This window comes from Podarcis erhardii (genome assembly GCF_964252035.2).
Source record: "Podarcis erhardii genome assembly, chromosome: 13".
Classification (NCBI taxonomy): Eukaryota; Metazoa; Chordata; class Lepidosauria; order Squamata; family Lacertidae; genus Podarcis; species Podarcis erhardii.
The window spans coordinates 28,313,380-28,334,190 of record NC_138502.1 but is presented as its reverse complement, the minus strand read 5'-3'; the positions used below and the strand labels follow the sequence as shown (position 1 = coordinate 28,334,190).

The following is a 20,811-nucleotide window of genomic DNA, read 5'->3' as shown; positions in this document are numbered from 1 at the left end:
CAACTTGATGCAACTCTTCAAAACTCCAAAGGGCTGTCACTGTTAAGTTGTGGGTGAACATATCAGATGACACAGCGATTCTTCAGACAGCTCTTGTTTATTCACAGGCCAGAACAGAAGTGAACTGAAGGGTTCAGCCAACCTGCTTATATAGAGCTCAATGACAAAGCAACAGTAACAACTTTCTGTAACTATCCAATCACTGAACGTCAGCTTCAATTCCTCATTTGCATATGCAGACCTGAGTGAAAACTATCTACAGTATCCCCCTGCTGGCCCAGGGTGAGAACTTCAGTACATAACAGTCACAAAGATGATTAGGCTCTGTTACGCATTATACTTTTAAAGCACATTCAAAGCCTGTTTCCCCTCTCAAATAATTTTGGGCACTGTAGTTTGTTAAGGGGCTGCTGGGAATTGTAACTCTGTGAGCTAGAGTACCCAGAATGCTTTGAGGGAAAGGATGAGTTTTGAATGTGATCTAAAGCTATATAGCATGTGCATCTTCTCTGCTCCTCCAGGTAACTGGGTTCAAGTTGTAGATGATAGATTTCAGTTGTACAGTAGGGAAAACATTTTAACGCCCTAACATTTAAAAGCCCTGAAGTAAGGTTACCAGACGTCCCCGTTTCCCGGGGACAGTCCTCGGATTTACAAATCAGTCCCCTGACAAAATCCATCTATTTAGTAGGAAGTGTCCCAGGATTCATTGAAACATTGTTGTTTATTTGTTTGTTGTTAAATTCTTTGTTTTTACTTCTTTTTTCTAACTTTTATGTTTTGTTTTTCTTTTTTCTTCTTTCTTTTGTTTTTTGGTTGTGCAACGTTTGTTGCAGTATGTGTTATATTTGTATAAGACAATAAAAAATATTGGGGGGGGGGGAGGATTCATTGAAAAAAATCTGGTAACCTTACCCTAAAGCCCTAAACGGCCTTGGTCCAGTATACCTGAAGGAGCATCTCCACCCCCATCGTTCTGCCTGGACACTGAGGTCCAGCTCCGAGGGCCTTCTGGCAGTTCCCTCACTGCGAGAAGCAAAGCTACAGGGAAGCAGGCAGAGGGCCTTCTCGGTAGTGGCGCCTGCCCTGTGGAACGCCCTCCTATCAGATGTCAAAGAAATAAACAACTGTCGGACATTTAGAGGACATCTGAAGGCAGCCCTCTTTTAGGGAAGTTTTTAATGACTGATGTTTTAATGTATTTTTAATCTTTTGTTGGAAGCTGCCCAGAGAGGGTGGGGTATAAATAATAAATTATTATTATTATTAGTAGTAGTAGTAGTAGTAAGGGCGCTTCCAAGGAACCTGATTCTTGAACATTTGTCCTGATTTGTTTTCATCGGAACGTTGGCTGTTTAAATCAATCTTCTTTTTGAGTTATTTGTGGGAAGGCTAGAGGACGACGTGTAAAAGCACATGCCGTTCCCTGCTTTTCAGGGCATTTCCCCCTCACTTTTTTTAACCACAAAAAATTGATCTTTTGGGGAAGTGGGGTTTAATTGCGTAACCTGAACTGGCTGGCATATGATTGCATCCCAAATGAAAATGGTGATGCAAGCATCCTATGTGTAGCTTAACAATGGAATCAATTATCAGGATGTTGATGCTTTTTTTTTTTTTAAAAAAAGAAAAATTTAAAACAGCATTATAGTGTTATAATGATATAACACTCTTTTATCCATGTGGTACCCACTCTTGGGTTAAACATCATAGTGAGAAATGTATTTTAGTACTGTTTAAAATAAATATTTGCCTTTATTATTATTTATTGCTATCATTAATTAAATTTGTGTACCTCCCTTTACCCAAAAATCTCAGGGCAGTTTACAGTATAAAATTAGAATATAAAAAAGACATAAAATACATAATATAAGTAAGAACAGAAACAAACCAATAACACACACACCCTTTCACAACACATTTAAAAGGGCATTGGATGTCAGTCGGCCAAAGGCCTGGTTTTCATGGTGTGATAAAATGTCACGCAAGTACAAAGGTCCCAGTGTATATATGTGCTGAGCTTCAAGTGACCATGTGACCTACTCTCAGCAGCTGTGTCATGCTCAGTTCACTAGTGTGAATGGAACGTAGAGAGGTTCACATGTACAGGAACAGTGCAGTACTCTGGACAATGAGAAGCCTATTGCAATTCTGCTTGTAGCTTACGATGGAAGATCAATGCTTGGGTAAGGCCAGCAGCCCCCGACACTTCTTACTGGGTGTTGTAGTGCAGAACAGGGAAATGTTCTGCTTGTTCTGGAGAAAGTTGGTAGGCAAACAAACCCGTGTGTCAAAGAGAACTTCAGCAATATCTAGGCAACACGATGGCTATGTACATACACAACAGACAGCCTTTATAGAATTCCTTCAAAACCATAACAAGTACAAAATGAAATCTTTAGTCTCAAAGTCTCTGAAAATCTTTAAATGAAGCAAGGTACCAGACTTTGTACAATGAAAGACAAGTTGTGAAGCTTTGTGTATTCGGCAAATATGATGTCCAACACTGAACAGTGATTCCGGATATTGACTACTGTTTCGTAGAATTCTTCATCAGCGTGGTGGGAGGATATAAAATTGCTTCATAAACCCATCCTATTTTGAATGAATGTACGTAAATGAAAATATCAAATGCTGTGAAACAGTGCTCATGTAATAATATAGTCACTGCATATATCCTCCCACCACGCTGATGAAGAATTCTACGAAACAGTAGTCAATATCTGGAATCACTGTTCAGTGTTGGACATCATATTTGCCGAATACACAAAGCTTCACAGCTTGTCTTTCATCGTACAAAGTCTGGTACCTCGCTTCATTTAAAGATTTTCAGAGACTTTGAGACTAAAGATTTCATTTTGTACTTGTTATGGTTTTGAAGGAATTCTATAAATTTGAAGGAATTCTATTGCATATATACATGGTCATCGTGTTGCCTAGATATTGCTGATATTCTGGAGAAAGGCAAGAGAACAGTAGAAATGTGGAAATGGTTTGTAATTACACCATGATACGAACACAAATACAAGCATTGGTATATACAGCATCTCTCTCTAGCGTGGAGCATCTATCACCTTTCCGGTGTGTCAAACGAAGTGATCAAAGCCTGCTAACAGCAGGGGCGGAGGAAGGGGGTGCGGTGGGGCAGTCCGCCCCAGGTGTCACCACTGAGGCTTGGGCAACCACAGGCTCCGTGCTGCTCCAAATGGTCCGCCCGCCGCCTCCCCCTCAGTTGTAGGGCAGCTGAGTGGGAGGAGGCAGACAGACTCATTGGACGCAGGGCACCCCTGGGTGCAGGGCACGCACGCCGCCCCAGGTGCCCGATCGGCTTGCTCCACTGCTGGCTAACAGACCTCTTGTTTATCCAGAGAGTTTTCAATAATTTTAAAAGCGTGCTTCTTTATGTGTTCACTGGCCCAGCGGGGCATATTATTTGTGCCTGTTTCCTTGTCTCCTGTTTGAACAGCTAGTATGAAAAGCAGCCTCGTAAAAGCCCTGCCATAAAAGGTTTCCTATCTGTAGGTTGCTGGCTTGTTTCATTACAGTGATCAGGCCCTTATCTTGGATATCACACCTTGGAGTTCTGCAGAACTCAGAGCACAGAGATAGGGGCAGAGGGCAGAGCAGTTGGAGGCAAGAGGGAAGGGAAGGCTATAAATAGGAGCTTTCCCCAGGATGGGATAGCTCAGTCGGCACAGCATGAGACTCTGAATCTCAAGTTTGTGGGTTTGAGCCTCGCACTGGGCAAAAAGTTCCTGCATTGCAGGGGGTTGGACTAGATGACCCTCGGGGTCCCTTCCATCTCTACAATTCTATGAAAAGCACCCAGCATACTGGGCAGAGGCTGGACTTCTTGCACACATCGTGCTACTTTGCTAAGCAGCATAAGGCCCACTGCAAGAATCAAGTCATCCGCACGGTGACTGCAGGAATATAGATGCTCAGCCTCTGCTGAGGCCCAGACCCAGCTACATCAGCTCAGAATTAAGCACATCCACATCCACCATCATTGCCAGAACAGTGTCAAGTTAAAGGGCTATGTTGAATTTGGTGTGTGTGCTGATGATATACAAGTGGGAGCCCCAGCAGGCTTACCTGGCTGGCAGCAACGGCAGAGAGTGTCTTCCCGCAGACGCTCTAAGTGCCCCTATTTTCTTTTTTTATATTAATTTTTTATTAAATTTTCTGTTTTACAATTTAGAATATTCATTTAAACATCCTCAAAATATCAATGACTTCCCTTCTTCTCTTTCCATGGTTCATTTTGCATAACATAAATCCCTGCATGTTTTACATAAACTAAACCATTCAGTGTTCCATTGTTACATCCATCAAAACTTATTTACACTGTTGAATTTATCTTAATGCTGCCAGCGTTTTCAAGTGTACACAATTTCCCCCCATATAGTCAATAAACATTTTCAATCTTCTTTAAACGTATGTTCTTCTTGTTCTCTTATTCTATATGTTAGATCTGCAAGCTGTGCATATTCCATCAGTTTAAGTTTCCATTCTTCTTTAGCTGGGACCTCGCTCCCTATTTTCCAGGGACATCACTGATTTAGAGAAGCCGTCCCAGTTTCTGATTTGATTGCAGAATGTCCCACTTTTCCTTAGGAGGTCCCTATTTTCATTGGAGAAATGTTGGAGGGTAGGTTCCCAGCGCCCAAGGTGGGCATGCGGGGGCAGAGAGTGGAGGGCGACATGAGGAGGACACAGCAAGACAGGCACACGCCCTTCCAATCCACTCAGTCGCTCTAATTGGAAGTCACATGCCTGTTGCGTCCTCCTGAAACCCTGCCAGCCCCACGCTGCTTCATGAGGCTGGGATGTGGGATCCGATTTGCAAAGCAGTGCAGGGCTGGCAGGGGCAGAATGTGCCCTGGGGAAAACTGTGCCTGGGGCAACGCTCTGCCCATGCTTTTCACCACACGAGTTCTTGTTGGTGAGTGAAGGGCACTCTGCACATTCTCAGGAACACTCTCTGTCTGTTATTCCAGACTGTGAATGAGGGAGCCTGGATGCCAGCCAGAGGGCACTAGAGGGTATTGTTCTCCCTCCACCTCTCGTTTACCAGAAATCAGGATAAAATCCCCCCAACTCCTTTTGTCAAATGCCCAGATTCACTTCTTTATTTCTTTGTTTGTTCATTTCCCCTTTACATTATGCAGCCATTTGTCTTCCTGCTAAGTGAAGCAACGAGTTGCGGTGGAAGGAGCATGCCTGGCCGGCTGCCAGCTTCCACAGTCAACTTCTTGGGCTTTTTTTCATTACTCCTGGACATGACTCGAAGAGACACGCCTTAGCAATCCAGGTGTGGCTGCCATGAGCTCACCTGGCATAGGCGGGTCGGGACGACCATTAAAGCAACAGCACCCTCAAGGCACTCATATCTTCTCACACTTTCCCTTTGCCACACTTCGGAGTGAGTATATCACAGAAAACAGCTGCTGCAGCTTAGGTAATGGAATGATTCTTTCTCTTTCTTTCTTTCTTTCTTTCTTTCTTTCTTCCTTCCTTCCTTCCTTCCTTCCTTCCTTCCTTTCTTCCTCTCCCTCTCCCTCTTCCTCTCCCTTTCCCTTTCCCTTTTTTGTTTTCCCCCCTGTTCTTCACTTACGGTTGCAACTTTTTTCCAACGTCCCGTATTAAGTTGCATAATATCTGTCCCACTATGATATGTCATGTCTGATGGATTGGAATGTAAAATGCGGGGTCCCTCCATCCATTTTTTTCTTGTGACTGGTTTGGGTCCAGAGATCTAGAACACGGTGATAAAGAAACCCCCAAACCCTGCAGAATCCTTTCGGTTCTAGAAGCAGTCACACTCTTCATTATGCATGTAGCATGCAAAACGTACGCGAAAGAACTGAAGTTGCTTGTTTCGACTCTTGACCTCACTTTTCTCTTCTACCTTTGCAAGTGCTTTTGGCACAGGGCGGGAAGGACAGCCTGGTTGCATCTGGCCTTTATTCACGGAGCAAACTGGATAATAGGGGTTGATGTGCAGAGGAAGAGTTAAGTGGGTTTTGGCTTGTCGGGGGAAATTGTGGGGGATCCTGCTTACTGCTGGACAGGGTGAGCCCTGACACTAGCTATGAACTTCCAAAACCTGGGGTGCTTCAGTATCAGGGATTTAGTATGGAATTGTCATGCTTCATTGGCTCACTTTTTATGGGGCATCCACATGACACCATCGTCCTGTCATTGTCATCCTGTCTTTTCTCAGGGTTCCTCCAGATGATGTTTATTGAACATTTGCCCAGATTTTCTTGCACAAAGCCTATGTGGAGGGTAGACTATGCCTAGTCTTTTTTGAGCATTCCTTTTGATTTGTTTGCAGGGAGATTAAGTGTTCATCCTGATTTGTCTGTGCAGTGTTTATATGTTTTCCCGCAAATTATTTGTTCCGCCCACACTTTTCATTGCATTTTCCCGCCATTTTCCTAACAATGAAACGCCTGCAGTTGTTTTCTGTTTGAAGTGAGCTTGGCTAAGTAAGCACTATATCTTTCCAGTACATTTGAAGCACGTTTTCGCTGAATGAATTCTGGGCACTGCAGTTTACCTGTCACAGAGCGACAACTCCCAGCAACTCTTAACTCTGTGAGGGGCAAACTACAGTGCCCAGAATTTTGTGAAGAAAAATATATGCTTTAAATTTACTCTGTGTATGGCCCCTTGGTTACATAGGAGTGCTAAAGTGCTGTAATCCACTTTAATCCAAACACCATGCCTTTAAAGCTTTCCCCCACAAATCCTGGGAACTGTAGTTTGTTAAGGGTGCTGGGAACTGTAGCTCTGTGAGGGGTAAACTGCAGAGTCACTGATTGCAGAAAAAGGGAAGGCTGGAGGGTCATGGAAATCATGACCTAGATAGGGGAAATGGAATTAAAGGGCTGCAGACAGGACCAGAGTAAAAATAGACAAGGGTTCTTTGGATATGATACACTAGATTTTGATCCAAGCTTTGGAAGCTATTGAGAGCAATATTGCTGCATGAAACACTGACCTACAGTTAGAAAAGGGGGGTGGGATTTGTTTGCAAATTTGCGCTTCCAAAATAATATGAGAACCAAAGCACGGTTCTCCTTCAGACTTGGCCTGAATTTTGCAATGCAGTTCTCCAACTACAAGAACGTGTACAAAAATTAATGTTGCGGGGGGGGGTTGAGGGGGGGTGTTGTTGATCTTGTTGGATCTTGTGATTTATGTGGAATTTTTCAGTTTGGTTGTGTACTTTTTGATTTTTTAAATTATTGCTAATGACTAGCTATTTAATTTTTTATACATTGTAAACCGCCTTGCACATGGTTTGAACTTTGGAAAGGCTGCAAACAGAAGAATAAGTGATTGATTGATTGATTGATTGATTGATTGATTGATCGATCGATCGATCGATTAGTGGGAATAACATGCTGAAATCCATGCTGTTACAAGAAAAAAATGCTCTCCCCCCCTTAAAAAAAATGCGTAGACGAAGAGAAATGTGTACAAATTTTCAACTTAAGACTTTAAAACAAACAAACAAATCTAGAAAATATATGTGTGAAAATGGAAAGAAGTGAATTGAAGATTGTATAAATAGAAACTGAGAGAAACTGACATTAATAACTTCATTCCTGTTTAACAGTGGGGGTCAACGTTTATTCAAAGCTGACTATTTAGTCACTCTTTTTTTGTTCTTCCCGCTTGAAATTTGAGCTGCAAAAGCAAACAAGCCCATTTCCTTATCCTAGTAATAACGTGGGAAGGAAGGCCGGATCATAGATTACACGCTCCTTAATCATCATTGGGTTCCTTTGTGGCGCTCCTGGATTAAGAGGGTGTGCCAGGGAGATGGCGGGATACCGTTGCCATACTGAGGCTTGTTTGTTTTGACTATAGTAACAAGAAGCCATGTTACTAGTCACACAGCCTAATGTTAATATGCCTCACGGACTTGGAGACACAAAGCACAAAACAGTGTGACTTTAGAAAGGCCCAGGGTGATTGTCTGTAGTCCTCATGGCAGGAATTTGACCCTCCTATTAGACAGGGTGAGTCAGCCGCCTCAGGCAGTCGATTTGGGGCATCATGAAAGGGCAGCAAATGGTCGGTTAATTCAATTTATCCATATTATGTGTTTACTGCCAGAGAGGGCTTTCAGCCTCAGGTGCCAAAATAACATGGACAGCCAAGGACAGCTTAACTTGGAGTGGGGCTGGGGTCGCTTTACCTCAGGAAGCAAAATGTCTTGGCTGATCCTGTTTGAAGGACTGGTAGTGTGAAAGGGCTAGTAATAAGGGACAGGCATTTATAGCCTGCCTTTAATTTAAGAAAATGTCTAAGGTGACTCACAATAAATATCATCTCTGCCCTCCCCCCATTTATTTTATTAACTGGTCAATGACACCTCTAGTAAATCACTAAACGCCTGGTAGTTAAAAAGAGCTTGTCTAGTATAGGGGCTAAGAGTATTTGCTGGAAAATTTCTGGGTCAAATCTCACCCCACCCCTGAACTTACTAGGGGACTCCAGATAAGCCACTGTTCTCTCAGCTACCTATCTGCAATATGAAGATAATAATACTGGCATAACTTGCAGGACCGTTGTAAGGTTAACAGGAAATATGCCTACAAAGCATAATGAGCATTTACAAAATGTCTCCCATGAAGGCTCTGTGTTTCAAGCAACCTGGGCTCCCCTGCTCTTATTGTTGCTCAACTTTTCCCAGACATTTAATTCCTAAATATGAATCTCAGGACATGGTCTGCTAGCTAAAAGTGGTGTGTGTTTTTCTTTCAAATAGATTGTGTAGACCAGGGATGGGGAACTGGATTCCTCCAGCAGGTCAGAGTCTGACTTCGCCAACGAGCCAGATTCTGACATCCCCACCACATACTCCATGTCCCACTTTTCACACCCACTTGTCAATCGCCTGAAACCATTATGATACGCTTCCGAACCCCACGAGCAAAGGAAGCGTTTCTTTTGCTAATCAATTGCTCTCCAAGGAGAGCTTGGGTTAGTCACTCTCTCCCAGCCTTGCAGGGTTCTTGTAAGAATGAAAATGGCGACATGCGGCCTTGAGCCCCTTGGAGGAAAAGTGGGGTATAAATGTTGTAAAAATCTTCTGCAAATGGCTATGTTTCTACCTATTTTCTTTAGCTCCTCCTCGTTTATCTTGCAACATCATCTTTGTTTTACTATACAAAGCTCTTCAGATTTCTACTGTTCTCTTGCTCACTTTCTTCCCACTAGCTTTCTAACATTTGCACTACTCCATCTCCTCCTATTTATTTAAAGCAGTACCTGCAGCAAACTCATCTCCTTCTCACGGATTTTCCAAGAAAAGAGCTTATGGCCTGCAGCTTTCCTCCTTTCCATTTGTTTTTTTGCTCCTTATTGTCTGTCGCTATCAGATTGTGGGCCCGCAGGCAGCGCTCATCTCCTTTCAGCTTCTGAACAGTGCTTAGCTGTTAAAAAGCTCTAGAAATAATACCAGGATTCCCTTACTGTTTAGCAGTTGAAGAGGCTCTCTGGGCAAACCTCTTGGGAGGAAGGTTTTGCCCCGCTGTTTTTTCCTCCACTTCCAGTACTGTGCTCAGTTGTTGTTTTAATTATGCACACATCAGTGACATATGGTGGGAACTTCTCCACTGTTTCATTTCTGTGTGGGAATGTTTTCCATTTCACAAGTTCGTTAGCAGCAATGAGCGAGTGCCAACCGCAAATAAAATTTTGGGCAAGTGTTTTGCTACAAGTAAATTAAATGGGTTATATTAGATCGCTCTCAGAGGCATCAGAAGAATAAAAAAATCTGATGCAAATGGAAAAAGTTCCAACGTAGATTACTCTATTCGAATTAGCCTGATTTGCATAGGACAGGGGTCTGCAACCTTTAAGACAAAAAGAGCCACTTGGATCCATTTCCGAAGAAAAAAAAACTGGGAGCCGCAAAACTCGTCATTATAAAAATAACTTTTTTGTCACTTTTTAATTATTTCTTTGTTTGACCCCTCAGAATTACTCCTCCTCATAGAAATAAACGTTAAATTAACAAGTTACCTTTTTTGTGTGTGTGTTCTTCACTCCCCTTCAAAACAGTGACCAGCGTCCATGCCCCTTACAATGTAGCAGGCGGGCGGGCGGGAAGGTGACTAATGCACGCACCGCCCCCATGCGACGTCACAGCCAGTACAGCACCCGCCACAGTGGGGAGTGTCAGGGCGCACAATGTGCCTCCTCCCCTCACTAGTATCCACCCCGGAGCCGCGGCAAAGGTGTAAAAGAGCCACATGCGACTCCGGAGCCGCGGGTTGCAGACCCCTGGCATAGGAAATTGTTGTGGTTCAAAGTTTTCCAAAACAACAACAGCAACCCATCTACATTGGGTGTGTGAGGGTGTCTGAATTTTATTTATTCATTTGTGACGTTTAAATCCAGACTTTCCTCCAAGAAGCTCCCCAGAACAACCCTGAGAGATTGTGACAGGCTCAATGGGCAGTCGATGAGTCTCATGGTCTAATGGTGGGGGGGATGTTTGAGCCTGGGTTATCCCACTCCTAGTGCAACATATGAACCACTGCATCACCCTGGCTCTCACTCAGTCCCCAAATCATCCCAACCCTATTTTTAATTTGGTGTGTTGTTCTCAGAAAAAGGCTCGGGGGGGAGGGGGGACTGCTGCTCTATTGTAGTGATGCTGTGAAGCACTCCTTAGATCTCGGAGTAAAATCGTACTTTGACTCACGAACGCCTTGGGAGTCAAACGTTCCGGCTCCTGAACAATCGAAAACTGAAAGTGATTGTTCCAGTTTTTGAACGTTCTTTTGGAAGCCGAACGTCTGACAGGGCTTTCACAGCTTCCTGCAGCCAATCAGAAGCCGCACTTTGGAAGTCAAACATTTTGGAAGTCAAAAGGACTTCCCGAACCGATTCTGTTTGACTTCCGAGGTACAACTGTAATTGGAAATTCCAGGGAGTGACTGTACCCAAGCTTGGTTTCTTTTGCATGGGAGAGCAGTGAAGTTGATGACCTCTAGGCTCCTTTCCAAGCTTAACATTCAATGAGATCTCACCTCACCTTCATCTGAAGATGTGCAATCTTTGCCAGCATCTGATGGGCATTCCAAAACACTAAGAGATCCCTAATAATTTCTAAACCATTAGCTCCTACCATTGAGGAGACAGTAGTCCATCCTGGACTATTAAGTAGAAATTTACCAATAAAAGGAACAGTCAAAGGTGTCTTCTTCTGTAGCCAGTATTAGATTTAAAAAGAAGAAGTTCTGTGCAGGCAGCAGGTTTGGGGGGGAGACTGTAACTCAGGTTCAGTCCACCAAAATCTCAAGGAAGGGCTGGGAAAGACTCCTGCCTGAGCCCTACACAGCTGTTGCCAGTCTGTGTAGACAACATTGAGTTTGATGGAGCAATGGTTAGTCTCTATGTAACACAGTTTCCTTTCTTCTTGGGTTGCTTCCAACGGTGCATGTAAAACAGATCATTGGTATGGAAGGGGCAGGAGATGGGTCATGTTTAAAAGAGGAACAAGTTCAAAAAAAAATGTGAGAACCTTTCTTCCCCACCCCCGATTGTGCAAATCCTTACATATCTATGTAAAATGGCACTAAGCCTTCTCCCAAATCAGAAACACCTATTATGTGGGGGAGAACGTCCTCTGAATTGCATTGATCTCTAGTTTCCTTTCCAGATAAAAGGGGGACAGAAAGGAGCCGTTTTTGTTCACGTCCAACAGTTATATAATTCCCAGAGCATAACGTCCTGGCTATTCGTCAAGCCTTTTTTCATCTGCCTCTCTCATCAGCCTTCAGGGCAGTAAGTCAACAGTTGCTAGACATGACGTACGGCAGCAATTGCAGCCCTTACCTTCTCCCTGCCTTGAGCCTAAGCTATAAACTTAGCCTGACACCCATTTGTCTGTTCCTGAAAGGGCTTGCATCGGTAGTGGTGAAAGCTTTGGAGTATCTTAAGCAGGCTTGCAGAAAGTTAACTTTATGGGTGCGCCTGAGGTCCAACAAGGAAAGTAAGGTAAACAAAGAAATACATAGTGGTGAACCTTTCCACAGTTGTTCTGACCACCTGCAGAAGAGCATGGTGTTAGCTGATATGAGTTACATCCCGTTTGGATTACTGTAATGTGGTCTTCATGGGGCTGCCTTTGAAAAGTGCTCAGGAACTTAAATTGGCTCAAAGAGCTGCAGCCGGCTTGCTGACCAAGGCTGGTTATAGGGAGTACAGTGGTACCTCGGGTTACATACACTTCAGGTTACATACGCTTCACATTACAGACTCCACTAACCCAGAAATAGTACCTCGGGTTAAGAACTTTGCTTCAGGATGAGAACAGAAATCGTGCTCCGGTGGCACGGCAGCAGCAGGAGGCCCCATTAGCTAAAGTGGTGCTTCAGGTTAAGAACAGTTTCAGGTTAGGAACAGACCTCTGGAACGAATTATGTACTTAACCCGAGGGACCACTGTATACAACTGTCTTGCTAGAACAGCTCCACTGACTACCCTTCAGTTTCCAGGTGCAATCCAAAGTGCTGATTATTACCTATAAAGCCCGAAATGACTTAAGTGCAAACATATTAAGTCCAAAGATTGCATTTGCTCACCTGAACCTGCCCAGGTTTTGAGATCTTCAGGGGAGGCCCTTCTCTTGGTCCTGCCCCTCTCACAGGCATGTTTGGTGGGGACGCAGGGCAGGGCCTTCTGGGTGGCTGCTCCCAGTCTCTGGAATTCCCTCCCTGGAGAAGCTAGACTGGTCCTTACTGTCCTTCTGCCACCAGGTTGAATACCTTCTTGTTTTAATTAAAGAACTGGTGCCGTGCTGCTTTTATTGCAATTTGTAAGCAGATTTTATATGCGTATATAGTTTTAATTTTATTAATGTTTAATTGTTTTTTCAGTGGTAGTTCTTTTTGCTTTTAGCAATTCTTGTTTTTATCTGTAAGTTGCCCTGAGTCCCATCAGGGGAAAAGGTTGAGCATTAGTAATAATAATAATAATAATAATAATAATAATAATAATGGGAAGAAGCAGCAGAGTTTGGGGCGGGGGAGGGTTTTAGTGGGAAACCACAAAAGTGTACTTTTACCTGACTATTATATTCTCAACCCTGCCCTCTACTGACTGGAGCCATTCAAGGTTGATTATACCCAACAGAATTAAACCTGTGGGCCGGAGGTTCCTGGCTGCTAATCTATATCTCTATTTTCCTATCTGTGCTATGTTTTTGTGTATCAGTGCAATGGCCCATTTTTGCTGCTGCACTGTCTTCAGCCCTTCCCAGAGTTGCCCTTTCCTTTCTGTGCCTGTTAAATAAAACTGGTTTTTATTCTCTGTCCACTTGCAAGGAATCACAGTTGTTATAGCATGGGTATGCAAACTAAGGCCCGGGGGCAGGATATGGCCCAATTGCCTTCTAAATCCGGCCCGCGGACAGTCCGGGAATCTGTGTGTTTTCACATGAGTAGAATGTGTCCTTTTATTTAAAATGGATCTCTGGATTATTTGTAGGGCATAGGAATTCGTTCATTTCTCTTCCTCCCCCTCCCCCAATATAGTCCGGCCCCTCACAAGGTCTGAGGGACAGTGGACCCGCCCCCTGCTGAAAAAGTTTGCTGACCCCTGTGTTATAGCTACATTTGTTAATAAAACTTTGGGCTCTGCATCTATTGTTTCTACTTTGCTCAAGGACTCCATGTCTTTTCTTTAAAAAAACAAACCTGTTTTCTTCCCCACCAGCACTGCCTGGAAGAAATGCACTGGTGACTGTCGTTCTTCTGCTTACAGTTAAATAAGTAATCTCCCTTTCTCCCTCTCTGCCCCATTACCTGCCGTTCTGAAACTAAAGTGCATTACTAGAGTGCTCATAACCATTTGTCTTCTGTTTTAACATTCTGTTTGCACAGGTTTTCTCCTTTGATGCGGCAGGCTCCAGGAAAAGTTTGCAGGTGTTTGCAACATCTTAGCGGCTCAGAGAGAGAGAGAGAGAGAAGATAAACCATCCTTGAAGACTTCACACCCAAAGGATGTCAAGGGTGATGCCAAACCACGTGCTTAGGGTTGGACAGACAATATGTGTTTCGTCCCAAGAAGACCACACTCGCTTGCAGCCTAATGGTTATTCGCCTTGCCACACTTCGCCATCGCAGTATTTATACTATTCTGTAGAAGGCTGGGACAGACAGATCTCATTGACCCAAGGCAAAGGAGGTCCACTGCCCAAGATGGAACTCTATGAGGCCACACCTATGAAATCCCCAAATTTGGGGGATAAATGTCTGCCAGAGGAGCCGACAGAAACGGGCAATGACAGCTGCCCAGAATTCTCTCCCACTTTGGATGTGTCCATTGATAAACTGAACCGCCTGATCTTGGAAATTGACCCCACTTTCCAGCCTCTCCAGCTGAATCCGATCCAAAGCCAGAGTCCTAACCAAGCTGTTCCACAAAGCAGCACAGCAGTGGCCCCAAAACAGGAGCCAGAATCCCCAGGTAAGGTGTGGAATTCATTGAGTTACAGGGCACAGTCTGCTGAGCTGATGAGAGGGCCAAATCACTGAGGGTTGACCTTTCTCCCTGTTGCCTGCCCCCATGGGAGTTTATTGCGTGGTGTCCTTCAGAGGAGCTCTCACTCTCCCAAATCGCTGGAAACTTAGCTCCCACCCAAAAGCAACTTCTGTAAACCTGTAGTGGTGAATGTTTCACCATTCTGACAAACAGCAGATGCGGTGACGAATCTGTGACTGACCTCAGGGCCAGATCAACCACGAGGCTAATAAGTAGCCTTAAGCCCTCATAATTTTTAGGCTTTCAATTTCCCAGCTCAGCCAATGAAGCTGAGCTTCCCTGGACTAGTCACCTGCCCTTAGGCTTCCCTTCCTCATAGGTTGCTGTATCTGAGAATAGCAGATGGATAGGAAAGCTGATAGTCTTCTACAGTAGTACCTCTGGTTACATAATTCTCTGGTTACGTAAACTTCAGGATGCGAAAGCAGCAATACCAGAAGTATTTGACTGGGTTTCGCCACACATGCATGCGCAGAAGCGGTCCTCAGGTTGCGGAAACCTTGGGATCCGACCAGATCTCTGGAACGAATCCCCTCCACAACCGGAGGTACCACTGTATTAGCCTTTGGTCTTCCATACCTTTAATCTAGGCTTGATCTGGATTCTATTTCTTTGGACTGTAGATGGGGGGACATCATTGATTGCTCCACCACAAATGCATGTGTGTGTGTGTGTGTGCGTGCACACACGCGCGCGCACACACACACACACACACACACAACTGCTAGGGTTGCCATATTTCAAAAAGTGAAAATCCAATGTTTTTAGCCAAAGTTGTTGAGCAAATTTGCAAAAAAATTAGACATTTTTGAGCTATTTTCAAGGAAAATTCTGAGAATTGTATCTCTGTGAGGAGAAGTCTCAGCGGCCTTAACAAACTACATTTCCCAGGATTCTTTGGGGCAGGCCATGCCTGTTTAAAATGGTAGGAAGCTGCTTTAAATGTGCAGTGCAGATGGGACCTTTGTCAAAGTTCAGTTCAGATGATGTTGACCACCTCACTGGCAGTTTGTGACCACTAGGCGTATGATGCATCCATTGACTTGTTCTAGTTTGTGGTGTTTCTCCCCCCTCCGCCCCCAATCTAAACTCCATATGATTGTTCCCTCTAACACACCTGATTGATTTTTCTTGATTGGATTAGATGTGCCAATTAAATGCAGCATTGTGTGTTTTGCCCATGACATGGGCTGGGGGTAGGGAGGAGCCTGTTGAGACAAGTCTGCTTAGTCATTTTTTAAAAACTCAGTGGTGATGTCTCAGAGGGTGTTCCCTGCGATGATTGCCAAGGGCAACATGAGATTAACTGTTGTCTCCCCCACAGATTTATCTTTGAGCTGCAATAACCAAGCATGTCAGGAAACTAGGAATAAATTGCTTCTTTCCATCCCACACACTTCTTTTTTCTATGTTGCTGGAAAGGTTTGCACAGACAATAGATATTCTTATCTAAAATGGAAATGTAACCAATGATGTCTCAGCCCACATCACAAGATTTCCTGGGTGATATCCCAGAACCCACTTGGCAACACTTAGGAAATTCAGGAAGCCACGGGGCACTGCATAGTTTATCATATAAAGCCCAGCCTAAATGGTTTGGGACCAGAGAATTTGAAGGCCCCCTTCTTCCTGCATGAACGCGCTCATCAACTGCAGTCATCTTCAAAGGGAGCACCTACTCTGCACTTTGCCGTCAAGGCAGGTGTCTATGGCAGGGATGTGAGACAGGGCCTTTGCAGTGGTAGCACCTTAATTGTAAGACTCTGTACCAAAGAAGATTAGACCTGCTCCTTCTCTGTTGTCCTTTAGGTGGGAGTTTAAGACATTTTTGTTCTGGCAGGCTTTTAAATGTGTTGTTATATGGTTCACTTATCAGTTTTATTTTGGCTTTGTGGGGGGTTGGACTAGATGACCCTCAGGATCCCTTCCAACTCCACAGTTGGGAAATCCAGCCAGTTGATGATGATGATGATGATACACTTCTATGATTCTGTGACTGCCACTCTGGCAGGTGGCTATCATGCTACCACTAGGTGCTTGAACCAGCTAATTGCCCATTAGAGCTTTCTGGTCCCCATCGATGATGACCGTGTCATGCTAAGCCTGAAGGAAAGGCAGAGACACATTGCATAACAAGGCAGCATGACTCACACCACCCTGCTAGGTTTTGTACTTTGGCACTACTTTCAGAGTACAAAATACAGACACATCGCATCATTTCACAAAGGGTGTGCACAGGTTATAAATTGCTGTGTTGTCCTCTTGGAAAAAGCATGCAATTGGCTATCAGGAGAGATTCACAAGTGGGAATTGCGCACCTAGAACCCTGTTGGGCAACAATGGGCAACCTGTGGTCCTCCTTATGTTGCTAGACTACAACTCCCATCATCCCTGATCATTGGCCATCCTAGCTGGAACTCATTAGAAATTGAGTCCAACAAGCATATGGAAAACCGCAGGTACCCCTTCCCTGCTATTGGAGAAAAAGCAGCTTGTGAACTTTTTTTGAGGTGGGAAAAACAGAGGATTTGTAAGTAATAGGTAGTTTGTCTCTCTATTTCAGTGTTTCCCAAACTTGGGTCTCCAGTTGTTTTTTGTACTACAACTCCCATCATCCCTAGCCAGCAGGACCAGTGGTCAGGGATGATGGGAATTGTAGTCCAAAAACAGCTGGAGACGCAAGTTTGGGAAACACTGCTCTGTTCTGTCAGGTTCTGTCTTCCTCCTACCTCTGCCCATGTGAGGATAATTGTACTGACCAAACTTGAATGAAATAATATGATTCTGCAGGCTGGGACTGATGGGAGTTCGGCAACGTCTGGAGGGCTACAGGTTCCACACAAGTGGCTATATGTGAAGTACTTAGAGCACTCAAAAAGTGGTTATACAAAGTGGTTAGAACTTTGCCTCCTGTTTAACACAATTCCTTCTCTTTCTGTATACTTCCACAACAACTGAAAAAATTAACATCTTCAGTGCAGATTACAGTTGTCAGATTGCAATCTAATCTCTAGAAAGAGATAAACTGCAGTGGAGAGAAAAGATTGAAATAGGAAGCCTTCCCAGAAGAATTGGGCAAAGAAAAATGCTGGGAGTTTTTGTTCCTCTATGTCCAAACTGAACAAATGTGTCACACACTTGTTAATAAAAGCAAACTTGTTCCCACCCCCCACGCACGAGGTTATTCCTCCAGGGTTGGTAAAGTGGCACTAATATTATGCAAATCCTGCACAAACTCATTGATGCTGCGATAGTAAAGATCCCCATTTTATTTTCTTTTTAAGGAAACCTTTATGTATATGTATGTAGTTGTGTATAACAAGGTTGGGGAACCTGTAGCCCTCCAGGTGTATTGGACTCCAATGACTTATGTCAGAATGGCCTGTGGTCAGGATGATGGGAGTTGAAGGCCAACAGCATATGGAGGGTCACAGATTTCTCCACCTCTGGAGAATATCAGAAAAAGATATTTCAAGATCATTGCCAACACTGAGGTGTGGTTTTGCCTCTGATGTATTCTTGGGGAGTCACCAGATGTTTTTCATCTGGAGTCAGGTACAGACAGGACCTATGAGAAAAACTAAAGCATCAGCCACACCCTCCCATACAGGTGCCAACAAGTAATGGGCTCAATGATCATCACTGGAATGACTCTATAGAACCCGTGTTTTGGCAGGGCTGTTTGCCTTCCAGATCCTGGAGGTCGTTGTACCTGGAAAGGGAAAGTACCTGGAATTAAGCCAGGAGTGACCTTTGATCTCAGTTTGCTGCTTAAAAGATTTATATACGCATTTCAGGGCCGTTGCCTTCACAAGCAGGGTACAAAATAATTCCACAGCAAACATTTAAAGCCTATTAAAAGCCACATTACATTCCTTAAAATGGACAGTAAAACTCAACAATTAATTAAACCAGCTGATAAATTCTTTTTAAAGTCACCCGTGAAATGGCTGTAAGCAATTCCATTAATATGGGGCCATCACTGAGAAGGCACTGTCCCTATTTCCTGTCAGCCTAATGCTTCTTATTGACAGCCCAGATGGATTGCCCCATACCCCACTCATTCTTGTTTAGTTCCCTGTCTTTTTTCAGACCTCAAAACCTAGACTTACTTATTGAGCCAAGAGAGAACTGAATAGGAAAACGAAAGTAACCGCAAGAACTGTCTGAAGGTGGAATCTTCAGCTCTAACCCAACATAGTGAATGCACTTACTGTTTAACCCCATCATTTCCCATCATTACACTGCACATGCCCGGAGTCTTGCTCTTTGCTGCTTTTCTTACTTTGTGTATCCCAACACCAGGTCCTGGCATTGAAAACAGGTTCAAGGACAGAGGCATGATTTGAATGCGGCTTTGGAGAATCAGCAGCTATAAACATTTGAGCGTCACTGCGCAGCTGCTTGCAGTTTGATGCTGTAGGGTTGAGCTGGTTGAAAGGGGTTGAGGCATTTCTGCAACTGGGGCGTTTCTCCAAGATTTGTCCCGAGGCAAATCTAACTGCCAGAAGTTCTGTCCTCTGCCCCCAAGTCATCCTACTCTCTTGTTAGGAAAGGAACAAAAACTTTCATGAAAGATCAAATAGAACAATGGGGAAAGAAACAAAAGAGTCCATTTTTTTAAGAGTAGAAGCAGCCTTCAAATTGGGTTGGGGAGGGGCAGCCAAATTTTGAGGTCTTGAGGAAGTGACTCACACAGCAGGCAACCAAGGGGAGATGGGAGCACTGTTAATTCTAACATTTGCAGATTCCTCTTCGTGAAAATGGTTTTCATCGAGTGCCTTTTCCTGGAGCCAGCCAGGATGAACTGATGAAAGCCAATTTTAACTCATGAGTTATTGCTGCAATCTGCTCTGATTGTATATTTTATCTTTATGAACGCTGTTTTTATTATGTTATGTGAGCTGGTCTTTGACTGTAATAAATTATCTATCTATCTATCTAACTACCTCTCAGAATTGGCTTTAAGGGTGAGAGTAGCCAGACTTGTCCTGCCCCTCTAGCATTTCACAGTTGCTGAAAGTCAAATTTGTGAAGGATGCTTTTCCCCACTCTACAGAGCAGTGGTGGTGGTGATTTTGCTGCAAGGATTACTGAATCATAGAATTGTTCAGTTGCAAGGGGACCCCATCTAGTCCAGCCTCCTGCCATACAGGAATAGTGTGAAATAGTGTGAAGCTCTTTTTACAATGTGTTCGTTCTCTCTCTCTCTCTCTCTCTCTCTCTCTCTCTCTCTCTCTCTCTCACACACACACACACACACAGACACTGCTCTTCCATGGTGCTTCCAGGGCAATTTACAAAAGTACAGAACAAAATGCAAATATATATATAGATGTGAAAATATATATTGCTTCTTAGTGTAGCGAAACAGGTATATTGTTAAAAACAAAAACAAAACAGGGTTGGAGACTAAACTTTGCTGAGCTCTATTTCATCTTGTCTGTTGCTCTTTTTTGCTTCTGAGGTTTTTGATGTTTCTTTCTGCCAGACATAAAGTACATCGAAATGACACCTGCCAGAGCAAAGTGCCAGGAGTCTCTGCAGAACTCAGCGAGTCCGTCCAGCGCTCCACATTCCACATCTCCCCCAAACCACTGCCCTTTGTTCCCCCATGGAGGAACCCGCTCCAGTGGCCACATGACCTTCATGGTTGGCCACGATCCTGGTGGCCCCCAGTATCCCACAGGGAGGCAGTCGCCGGCTTGCATCCGAGTCTCCGAAAGCATCTCTATCCCGCAGCAGGACCAGAAGGGCTACGGGTCAAGCTCCCTCCTGGCTTCCTCCCCAGGCTTGGAGAACTTACGGAAGCTGTCTCAGCATGGGAGGCTGGTGCAGCGGTGCAGCGAGGCATCTCTGCTGTCGACAAGTCCTGGGTCGGACACCAGCTACATTCTTGGAAGGTAAAGTTGTTGCTTGGGAATCCTTTGTACCTGATCTAAAAGTTATCTCATTCGGGTTTCTGTACCTTTATAACAGCAGTTGTGTAGAAGAGGTGCTTTCAGTAGATGGGAGCTTGTCATGCACATCTATTAAAGGTACAGAAGCTCTATCATCTGGGCACCCTTATGCTAACTGACTATTATGGGAGAGGACTAGGAATTGAATGGAGTATCTTGGGGGGAAAGGGACTGGTTGAAATTCTGAACTGGAGCACTCCCCACCGCAACGTTTTGTTGAAGATCCCTTGCCTACTTGCGATTTTTGAGTTTGGAAGATAAGAGGCACCACATA

The 20,811-nt window shown here is 44.1% G+C and overlaps 1 protein-coding gene across 3 annotated transcripts in view; it reads left to right on the top strand.

The window, feature by feature from the left end:
* Positions 1-5,208: 5,208 nt before the first annotated feature.
* TNS4 (tensin 4) overlaps positions 5,209-20,811 on the top strand; it is a 30,648-nt gene continuing 15,045 nt past the window's right edge. Inside the window, exons 1-4 of one of the 3 annotated variants that reach the window (XM_081837846.1) lie at positions 5,209-5,461; positions 13,750-13,805; positions 13,917-14,502; positions 20,069-20,480. In XM_081837846.1, coding sequence (XP_081693972.1) covers positions 14,037-14,502; positions 20,069-20,480 — 878 coding nt within the window. In that variant the 5' untranslated portion in view covers positions 5,209-5,461; positions 13,750-13,805; positions 13,917-14,036. The remainder of the gene's footprint in view (positions 5,462-13,749; positions 13,806-13,916; positions 14,503-20,068; positions 20,481-20,811) is intronic. The other 2 variants (XM_081837847.1, XM_081837845.1) reach the window with 2 other exon arrangements.